The sequence below is a fragment of the Apteryx rowi genome, unplaced genomic scaffold (assembly GCF_003343035.1).
Source record: "Apteryx rowi isolate R43461 unplaced genomic scaffold, aptRow1 scaffold_91, whole genome shotgun sequence".
Classification (NCBI taxonomy): Eukaryota; Metazoa; Chordata; class Aves; order Apterygiformes; family Apterygidae; genus Apteryx; species Apteryx rowi.
Window position 1 is genome coordinate 1,495,573 of NW_020451216.1, and position 11,546 is coordinate 1,507,118.

The 11,546-nt window shown below is 39.2% G+C and overlaps 1 protein-coding gene across 2 annotated transcripts in view; it reads right to left on the reverse strand.

The window, feature by feature from the left end:
• Positions 1–11,546, reverse strand: part of XYLB (xylulokinase) — a 100,142-nt gene that overhangs the window by 11,252 nt on the left and 77,344 nt on the right. For both annotated transcript variants that reach the window (XM_026091572.1, XM_026091573.1), the window contains exon 16: positions 3,646–3,704. In XM_026091572.1, the coding sequence (XP_025947357.1) occupies positions 3,646–3,704 (59 nt within the window). The remainder of the gene's footprint in view (positions 1–3,645; positions 3,705–11,546) is intronic.

The following is an 11,546-nucleotide window of genomic DNA, read 5'->3' on the forward strand; positions in this document are numbered from 1 at the left end:
AGTCACAGCTGTATAAAAGGCCACTGTCTAAGCCTGTATTCTTTGCCTCCAGCATTCCCATCACGTTAGGGTTAGAGTTAGCAGAGCTGGTCACACAGGCTGTACATCTACTAAGGACTTTCCTGCATTCCAGGAATCTTTAGCTAAAAAGATCAAGTCTGCTTGTTCTCGGTTTGAGCAATACAAAGAAAATGGTACAGGCAAAGAATTTGTTTTGATATCCAACAGATACTAAATTTATTCCACCACACATCATACCACCCACTGCATTGAAATCTACACCAGCCGTCTCATGTTTATGAATATATGCACTCTTCCCCACAGTGTAGGTTTAGGAAAACAGATACTGGAGGGGAAAAATGAAGATGTATTTGGATAAGGAAGTGGGAGGTTTAGGGACACAGGAGGCTTGAGAACTCTTTGCTGAAAACATTGTCAACAAACTGATTTCCAATAAATTAGACATTCTGGTTTCATCAGCTCTAGGACTGCAGGTGCCCATCACGCTGAATAAGAAAAGAAGTAGGTAACAATTCAGATTTAACTTGTGCTGGTTTTATTACTTTAATTAAAGGCAACAGTGCATCACCTGACTCACATCAGTATAAGAGAGTCTAAAATAAGGCCACAGTGTCCAAGAATTCAAACCATTCAGATAAGGGACTTGCAACCCTGAGCCAGGGATTTACAGCCCCCCTGATCACGGGCCCAAGGGCTTCATACAAGATGACTAAGGAATTTAATTTATATATGCCATAGAAAAAACAGTATGTGACATTTTAGAAGGATTTTGCCTCTCCATCTGAGAATTTTGGGAATCTATAAATCCAAACGTTTGACTATTACTCATCCAGATGATTTTGAACTAAAGTGGCTAGTTTTTAATTAGAATCCAATGAAAGCCTGAGCGTACACATTTAACACACTCTCTTTGATAATATTGCCAAGGAAGTATTGTCTAACTTTTGTTTGCAAGCAAGCATTGAGCAATATATGAGCTTCAGTGCTAGAGGACAAATGGAAAATTAATCACGGTATCTATTAAAAAGCCCTCTGGAAATGAGAAGGTCGTAGAGTGCTGGTTCCACAGCTCATGCTGCTAGCCAATAATATTGTATTGTCTCATCACATTCCCCATCCGTTTCTTCATCTCTATTAGGTGTTTCTTGTCTTATGCTTGAATTGTGAATTCCTTTGGACAACAGAGGTCTTTTGTTTCGCATCACTGCAGAGCCTTATACAATGCAGCGCCAGTGTATACTGAATGTTAATACAGACTGTAATACTCTAAGTAAATAATAACTACCTTTTGCATCACATGACTATCAAATTGAGATTATTCTGAAGTTCGTATATTTAGTAAATCATTTGAAACTGTGATTTTTCTCATGAATAATTTTAAAAGCAACTGTTAGAGGTTTTACTGTCAAAAATATTTCACCATGATTCATGTGGTCATTAATCAGGCACCACATATGTTCTATAAAGCTTCCCAGAATAGGGGGAGAGCTGTCCTACTATGGCTGTATTTTTTTTAACAGATTTTCCTAAGTTGCTTCTTTTGCTGTGTAAAATATAGGAGTTACTGAATGTTGATTAATTAAATGATAGTCTTTTGTAGCTCTGGAACAAATTATCCAAAACTGACCATGATAAGGGGTGGAAACTGTTATTTTTCATGCAACTGATATGGTTTCTGAGGTTTTGATTAAATTAAAAAGGAGGATCCAATTAACCAGCAATTGAATTAAGTGGATGACACTGTATTGATCATATTATTTTAAGACACTTCTAATGAGTTTTAAAGCAGCTCTATTGTTACACTTGAACAGCAAGTACTAGAGCAGTCACTTTCTCATCACCACAATTTTTCAGCTCTGTGCACTTCAGAATTACATGTTACAAAAACATTCAGTTCACTGCTTTCATTCCATAGCAAGGAGATCCTCCTAGCACCTCAGCTGGATATACAGCCTTAAAAACACATCCATCTATTAATTCAATCTCTTTCTTGACATACTCTTAGTCTTATATATATGCTTTACATATTCTTAGTCTTAGTCTTATACTTCTTATTCTTATACTCCAATAGGGATCAATGTTTTAATCGATAAACCTATCTGTTAACTTTTCCAAAATCAAGCAAAATAACCAAAAGCAGGTGGAGAAAACCGAGCAAAATAACCCAAGCAGATGGAGAAAAGTGGTATCTACAGACAACACATGTCAAATTTGTTCTGTCCCAATCAGCTCTACAGCTGATACAAACAGGCGTTTCAAATGACTTAGGAGAAGGAGAACTTTTTGCTCTGTGCTTTTTGATCTCCATTCATTCCAGCTCAGGTTTTGAAGCACAGATGACATTCATTTCATACAATTTCAGTCCTCAAGGAATATGGCGTGCGGGCTGGCGGCTAGACTCCCTCTGTAGCTGGTGGAAAGGGACTGGCATCTCCAGAAAGCAATTCTCCCTATCTTGACCAACTTCAATGTGACGATTCAGCCCAAAATTAAGACAGGTACCTTTTGGTATAAACATCTATCTCCAAGCTCAGTGTCTAAGGCCCCACTGTAGACAATGGAAAGGTCGGTCAATACAGTCAGTGGAGTCTAGAAAGCTCTTCAGCTCACCTGAAGGGAGATATCTGTACTTGATACAGTAAATCATCAATCGGCTTCCTTTGCACTATAACTGACTAGGTATCTACTGACTACTGTAGGATTTTAAATGAAAGATCACATACAGATATCACAGCACAGAAAAGTGAATTCATACAAGATGAACCCCAACTCAGATGCCTCTTTGATGGCAAAAGCTTGGTGAGAGGCCTCTCACCGTCAGCAAGGCTTTGCGAAATCTCAAAGCGTTTCCCTCTACTGGGAGGTAAAAAACCTTTCAGATCCGTCGTTGGTGGGCACATGCCCACAACTCAAATACAACTGCCATTCTTCTGAATGATTTCAAAAGGGAGACTGACAAATAAATGGGCCGTAGAAACTGGACAACTTTCCCATCCCTGGAAGGGACCTTCAGGATGGGGCCACAGTGCAGAAACGGAGAGCATGAGGTACTCTGTTGTGAGGATCTTAACCAGGGCTGGATGCAGGAGCAGAGGAGGGTGGGAAGAGGGAGGACAGACTGTGCAGAAGCGTAGACTCCTGCCCAATATGTGGTGTAATGCTAATTGGTAACAGACAATCAAAACAACAGGGAAAGCTTTCTTTTTTTTTTGGGGGGGGGGGGGGGGGGGAGGGTTCAGCATCAGTATAACCCTTCTCCAATTTAAATCTATGGTCTAACCTGATCTTAATGACAAAAACAACAAAAATCCCAAGTATCTTATCAAGTCTCTGCTTGGTTTTTTTGTTGATTGATTTGACAAAAGCGATTTGGTTTGGAAATCACCAGTGTTTCAGATACACATAAAACTAGTCAACTGTAAAAAACTAGAAAGTCCAACGCGAAATTAACATTAGGCTAACGCTCTCCACACTAAACCTCAGCAAAACCCCAAAGACCTGAAGCAGACTCACAATCCAATAACCATATTCTCCTGTGCAGCTGTAGTGTTTTGGATTCAGTACATCAAAATAAAACTACACAGAAGACTGAGTCCAGTGCAACTGATTTAATTTTGTACTTACCTGCAGGATCTTTTTATTGTGGGATGCGCCACCGGTAGCCAAAATCCTTGTTCTTGGCACTGCAATGCAATACAAGATATAGGTCAGACTGAAAGTGCATATTGTCGGGATTTGCACTACTGAACCAAGCAACGAGAACAAGGAAGTGGGAGTCAGATGGTCTGGGCTCTCTCTCTGCACATGTAATTTACCTACTGTAAAAATGAAGATAAAACTAATCACCCACCATTCCAAGGCACATCAGAACACTTCATGAGAAGAGGAAATACAAATATTGCAGTTCTATTATTATTATAGTGCTATCAAAGTCATGAAGATTTGCAAAGAGGTATACAATAAGAAAGGCAGAGTGTTATTACATTACAGCTCTTGTTTGAGGTCAGCTTGGTTTGGATCACAGCTGTATATACTGACAGATAACCTTTAAAATCAGCAGTGTTTTCCAAAATTATCTCCTCATGACGTTCACAATCAGGATTCACTGAAATCTGGGCAATCTCTACACGCCTGAATGACAAGAAAGTGTGTCAAAAGGTAATTAGAGATGGTCCAAGTCATTTCAAAATCTATCTGAATCTTCATCCAATGCAAAATCATAGTTTCGTGGGTATTAAAAAATAAATCACTCTGCATTCCTTAGTCTTTTAAGAAATCCACCCTTCCATCCCACCCTCCTGAATTGCGGTCTTGTGCCCTGTCATTTACTTGTGTGCGTGCTCTTCTGGAGCATGCCATACAACAAGCCATACATCTATCCATAACCACAATTCAGCAAGATATTTAAACATGAGTAATCTAAGTGAGCTCACTGAAATTCTTTAAAGGCTTAAAGCTAAAGAAATCCATAAATACCTTGATACCATATATATCTCATATAAAAAATGTATCTAAACACTAATTACCATAATCTATGATGCTGTAAGTCCTAAAATGGAGTACACCATCTCCAAAAGGGGGATTTTACTACGGTTATTATTTTGTTATCTTCTCTTCAGCTTTAGTAAAAGCTAAAGATAATTTATTTCACACAAAAGAAAAGTTGGTCAACTTGTACTGGGGCCCTAAACAGCTTGTTGCCAATTAGTCTTTTAAGTGTCTTAATGACAAAAGCCCTGAAGATAAAAATAGCAGCCAAGAGAAGACGCAGCTCACAAAGATTCCCCATGCCCTTTCTAAACCTACAGTGAGGTGCTCAGGTGAAGTCTAAGACCCAGCCAAAGCACTGCATGGAGGACCCTATTTTGCTGATAAATTTAATTTTATTTTCCTCTTTGGAGGATATTCAGTGATGCACAAATTGGGTTTTAAAAGCCATTAGGATCTCTGTCAATGTCAATAAACAAATAAAAGAAACAACAGAGTGATTCCTCAGGGAAAACAAGTTTCAATTATAGCAACACAGAGTGACAGATCCCTACCAAGATTATCACAACAACATAATAGCACAGAAACCAGTGAAAAATAACTAGTAAGCCTGTTCCCAAAAACCAAACTGAAGTCTAAATGATTTGCCTAGTAGTTGCAATTCTGTCTTGCTAAACCTTGTTGCAAATATAAATTCTTGCAGAAGCACCAAATCCAAGACAAAAACACTGAAAATCAGCCAGCAAGGCAGAACGAGAAACAAACATGTTCACTGAACTTTGCAGTGACTAAATCCAAAGAACGAGGCATGCCTCCTCCCCACAGCCCCTGCAAAAGGGCGTAATGAGGTGCTGGGCTAGCACCACGGTAGAATGGTGAAGAATGGTGAAGTCAAGCATGGACCACCCCAGGGAAAACTGCAAACCCATCTTAGCTCAACTGCTTCTTTCCAATTATAACGTTTTTGCATTAGGAATTGGGGACTGGCCAGGGGAAAGCAGGTCACCAAGGTAAGCATCCCTCTATCAGTGGCAACTCTATTGACTCAGAATTTCATGGTGATCCTGACTACTTCACCTAGTCCCATATTACTTGAGACTATCCAAATGATTAGCAGCTATGAAGGTGAAAATTATACCTTCTTGGGTGTTATATTATACGCTTTGACGGGATGCTACAAAGACCTCTAATCATTGCTACATCAGAAGATTTAGGTTTTGTCTACATATCAATTTATGCCATAACTCTAATTTAGGATACTGCTATATAAATAAGTTGCTATAAGAAAAGTAGGGATGACTTTACAGTGCGTTCATTATTCTATAGTAACTATCCTTGAGTATGCATTTACCCTACTTTTAGTCGAGACAGACATCTACCAAGAGGGAAAACCTGACCTTAAATCTAAAAATGTTTAACTATCTGATTATCAGCACATCTACCTTAATCCTGACTAATTCCTCTGCAGCTAAATGCTAAGAATTATTTCAGTATATATCTAACCGTATATTGTGTCTATTTGATAAAATAAACGAAATAACTTATGAAGTTTCTAATGTTGGCTGAACATCTCAAGTTCTAAACTGGATCAACTCATGCGTACAAACACACACAGATACACAGTAAAAATAAAAAAAAAAGAAAAGAAAAAATCTACATTGAAGCTACATGAAGGGCAAATCATTCATTCTCCTCCCTTCTGATAATGACTGCAGCTCACTTCACCAGAACATGTCCCAGCAGGTGACAGCCTGGAGAACCCTAGCCATAACTGCTCCACCACTGAACCTGATGCCCCCTACAGTGGGACTGGCCTGCCCTGACCACATGAAGAGAGATCTTGGGTGAACCTGGCACGCGGCATTTCTAGAGGCAGCACTGGGTACAGCCAGAGCAGGGACAAGGGCTTCCTTGGTTGAGGTTCAGCCAGTCTTTATTACAGATGAGAAGTAAGTCCCAAAGGTTCTGAATTTGTTGAATTTGTTGAATTTTGGGTATTTCAATCCCTCTCCCGAGAGTGAGGAAAATGCACTGACTGCTGGTTTCAGGGATTGTCTTTTTAATGCCAATATTGTGTGCTTTCCTGAACGGTGGACATTTGCTCTGAGATGTGTAATTGGATACATCTTATAAATAAATAAAGAAAAGCCCATCATTTATGTATACAGGGGCATTAACAAAGACATCGTTCATCCATCACTAGCGGTGTTCTCAGCCAGCTGTGTTTGAATCCATCAGGAGCTACCCCTACGGCACTGCACAGAAAGAACTTAAATACCGTGTTACTGAAAAAAACCAACAACTGTAGCAAACATAATTCATGAATTCGATTCTCTGACAGTTGAGAGAATTGGTTTAAACATCTTTTAATTAAAAGCCCCCCGCACAGTACCTAACCAACCAGTTTATTTCCTTCCTATTTAAAATTTTATGATTTTGAGAGAGCTGATGCAAAATTTTAACCCTGTCTAGAAAGTGTTTGCAGCGGCACATGGAGTGGTGTCGTCCTGCAAGATGCACACACTCAATGGATCTATGATCTGCTGGGGGGACTGATCTAATGAAATTCAGTTAAAATAGTAATTCCCACTGGAAGGAAAAAAAAAAGACACAGGTAAAGAAGTCTACTTACGCAGCAAGACTGAGTACCACGCACTTTTGCGCGCACGGGTGAGAAGCCAGCCCGTTTCTGAACCCGTTACTACTCACACGACAGCCCCCATTCTGACTTGCACAGAGATCCAGCAAGAAGAATTGCATGATGTTAGAAGTTCAGCTCCTGGCTATTGCTTTCAGTCAAAAAACTCCTTTCACTGAAAACCGCAAAGGAAAAGAAATCTGTCACAGAGAAGATAAACTACTGTTATTTGTATTACAGCAGTTGTCAGTGGCCCCCAAAAGGACTTAAGTCCTGTAGCACTGCATATTTACAAACGCCCAGGAAGAACCATTTCCTTCCCAGAAAGCAGGCAATTTGAGCAGATTAAGAGAAGAAGAGTGAGAAAAGCAAAAATTTTAAAAAGAGCCGACACAGAAAGCCTTGCCCACATTGACTCAGCAAGGGGAACGGCAGTGGCAGTAATGTAGGGCCAGTCTCCTGCGCAGCCCCTCTAACGGTCCTGGCACATACCCGTGCCTATCAGGAAAAAATCAACGCCAAAATCAACAGGAGGTGCCTGGCGGGTCCCAGTGCTTTCGGGTCTTGCCTTCAGCCCGTTTCCGGCCTGAATTTTGCTGGCTCGCGCTCAGCCAAGTCACAAAGCAGAATGCGACCTACCATTTTGAGGGCTCTTTGACTCTTTAATCTGAATTTCCACTGTTACAAGCTGGGAGGGCTGCGTGTACCCCAAACACAAGGTCCCTGCTGGTGTTCAGCACTCCTAGAAGACGTTCGTAACATCTTTCCCATCACAAGCGAATCCATAAATAAAACAGAACAATAGCGCTTGCATTCAAAAAGCAGCTGATTATGCACACAAACCCATACCAGCCATAAGCATGATTGCGAATAACTGCAATTTACAATTTGCAAGCAATGGGGAGAGTATCAGCTCCTCCTTTATTTCTCTGATTAACTCCAAACACTGTAATTTAAGAAAAAAAATACATTTTCTAGCTTCTTTCATTCAMGAAAAGCAAAACAAAAATATATCATCATTTTGTCCCATTTATAAAACAAATGCTCCAAAATTGTCCTACTTATATATTAACGCTTCCAAAACTCATGCTAATCTTTCTTATTCATATAAACACTGTGAAATTAAGCTCCTGCTATGGTGCAAGGCTTATCTTGTCTACACCCTTTTAAATAWGAAAACCTACAGGATACTGTACATTTTGCCCCTGTAACTCCTAGGAATGGGTCCAACGGCACCTGCTTCTCTCTCTGCTTTTGCTGCATTACTTCTAACATCTCAAAATACATCATAACAAAGAGAAAAGACTGCCACAAACCAGCCTTTAGCACATTAGACAATATTAAGGCAAAAGTGATGTAAACTAGAGCTTTCCTTTTTTAAAAATTAGGGACAACTGAAAATTATTATTTTTTTAATTTAGTACAACTACAATTTAAATATTTAGTATAACTACCCAAGTGAATGATTTACAAGCTTAAAGCCAAACAATAAAATGTATTCAGACATATTATAATACTAAAAACAAAATAATAATACTTAAAACCCATGCGAAAAAGTATTTTTAAAAAGCATTTCTCACTTCCATTTTAAAGTGTCATCTAATTTATCAGAGAGAAAAGCAAGCCACATTTGCCACATAGGCTGGCTGTTTTCTCACTTGTAAACAAAGAAGATTTCACATTTCATGATTTGCTTTAATTTCATTGAGGGTTTCAATTGCTCAAATGTCAAGAAATTTCCAGATAAAGCATTTATTTTTTTTTCTAAATACAGTGCCTAGGGGGAAAAAAAAAAAACAAACAACCTTTAAGGATAGAATTGATCACCAGTCTATAAGGCTACAGCTAGTATTATATCAGCTGTAATTCAACAGAGGAAAAAAAGACTCCATTTTCTCAACAGTAATGACAAATATAGCTAATATTCTCGAAATTTATGCTACTTACATAGTTAAAGTCTCTACAAAGATGTAGGGGAGATCTGGCATGATTCTTCTTGCTTACACTGCTGTAAGGCAAGAGTAATACCACTAAAATGAGTGGATGTGCATACACCTAAGGAAAACAGGAGAAACAATCTCCAGAACCAACTTACGTGTTTCTACTAACCTGGGTTGCTGAACGTTTTGAAGTGATACCAATGACTCCTGGTAGCACAAGTTGTTTTTCACAAAGATACCGAACTTGGCTTTCCTGAGACCCTGCCTCACTAAAGGCAAAAACTTTGTACTTCACAACCTGAAGTACAAGGACACCAAATTGTCTAGCTCTGAAACTCCTCTTCATCTAGCTCACCTTCAGATATGAATTTATGATTTAACACTGACTCAAAGCCTTCTGCTTTCTAATGGATTTCAAGAAGAATCAACACTGCAACATATGCACAGAAATTCTCTTTTAACAGCACCTTACATTATGGTAGATCACCCCAAAAATATACACAGTCTACAATGTAATGGAGGAAACAAAATCGACTTTGGATACAACCCCTCTGACAATTCAATTTCATTGACTTCAGCAGAGTTAGACAGCAAGGAAAACTTTGGTTCTTGAACATTAAAGACTTCTTTGGGAACATGCAGATCAATAGTCATAACAGTATTATAACATATACATTGACATGCTCGCAACAAGACCTCTGGAATATTTGCACTTCTTGTAGAAATACTGCAGTGCTGCAATCATTTATCAATTCACTGTGATTTTTTTTTTTTTGAGACACAAATCTCTATTTGGCAGAATATTTTGATGAAGCCTGGGCTAAATTCCAATGATAATGAATGTAAAAAAATCTACAACACAGCATAGAGTTTACAGTAAGGTTAAAAAAAAAAAAAGATGCAGATTCAGACCAAAAGTTTTCCTTTTTTGTTATCCAGACTTTTGCATACAACAAGAATTGTGAAACTTAAAAATGGGGTGTGTTGGGAAAAGTACTCATCTCCATAAAAGCCATTCAGCAGTTGTCCAGATATCCATAAAGTAGCCAAAGTTCCAATTAAAGGCTTAACATAACGAAGCGTCCCCTGCTTTGATTTACCCCATGCTTCAGCAGTTATACATAGACGTTTGGCAACACCTAAACTATGACTTTGCAATGCAGAATTCTTGTCCTTCAGCAGATAGATGTGAAATCTGAACCCACAAAAAATGTTCTGAACCAAGTGTTACCAGCCTGATTTTACACATGGGGATGCTGAAGTAAATATGAGAGATTTTGCCTAAGACCCAGGAAAGACGGTATGAGACCCAGARTTAGAGCTGAGGACTTCTGAGGCCACTAGACTGTGTGGTTCCATCCATGATAGTGTATTTTTAAAGAGGGAGGAAGCTGTTGAAGAGTTCGTTTTTTCAACTCAGAAACAAAAGAAGAGACCCAGACTGGGTACTCTGAATCTCTATCCCATCAAGAAAACCAGAACTAGTGTCTGACATCTTTGAAATTTAACACTTACATCCAACCACTTAATAACGTACCTACAGAGTGCTTCAAAACTGTTAAGATCAGAATGGACCACCTGCTTAAAAGAGATCACACAATTTTAACACAGCGATTCCTCCATCCAACACAGTAATGTATTTGCTGAACTACAGTATTCTAAAAGACAAGGAATTTCAGCTGAAAGGCTCAAAGTGACAGGGGATTTATGGTGTCTACTAGCTATTTGCATGCTTAAAGACCTTTAAAGTTAAATATTTGCACTTTTCCCATAATTTAGATTTTATTGTTTAAACTTCTAGTTGCTCAACCTCTGTGGCTTTTGTCTTCCAGTTAAAACATTACTATAGCACTGAGTTTCCCCTTCATGTCTTGGCACTTACAGACCACAATTAAATTGCATCTTCTCTTTTCTTTTGATAAGCTAAGACGATTAAGCTCCACCAAGGCATATTTTCAAGACCACAAACCACTGATGATCAGAGCTGCTGGTACACTACTAGTGCCCAGCAGAAATGTCCTCACCACCGAAACCACTATCAAAAAAGAGCAGAGTTGGAAACAGTATTAACAACATCTAGCCTAGAATTATCTGGCACTGCATGTTGTCAGTTTGCCTATCCAAATATTTAGTAGGAACGTGCCAGTATCTAAGGTCTTCTGATTAATCATTGAGAAGCCTTTGCTAGAAATCTGCCTGGTTTCCTCGGAGAATATGCCAGCTTCGAAGGTCTGAAGCTCCAAGAGAGACCTACTAGAGCATCATGGTAGAGAGCCTGGCATCCTCAGTCCTTGCCACAGGCAGTCCCAGAATTAGGGAGCGCTCCACACTGAGCTATGCAAGGGCGCGTCTGGGACCACTGGAAATGCAAATTTATAATCCCTACAGCTCAGTTCCCAGGGTTGGAGGTCAGAGACTCACCCAAAATCGGGATAATGCAAGATGTTCCCAGAAATTGG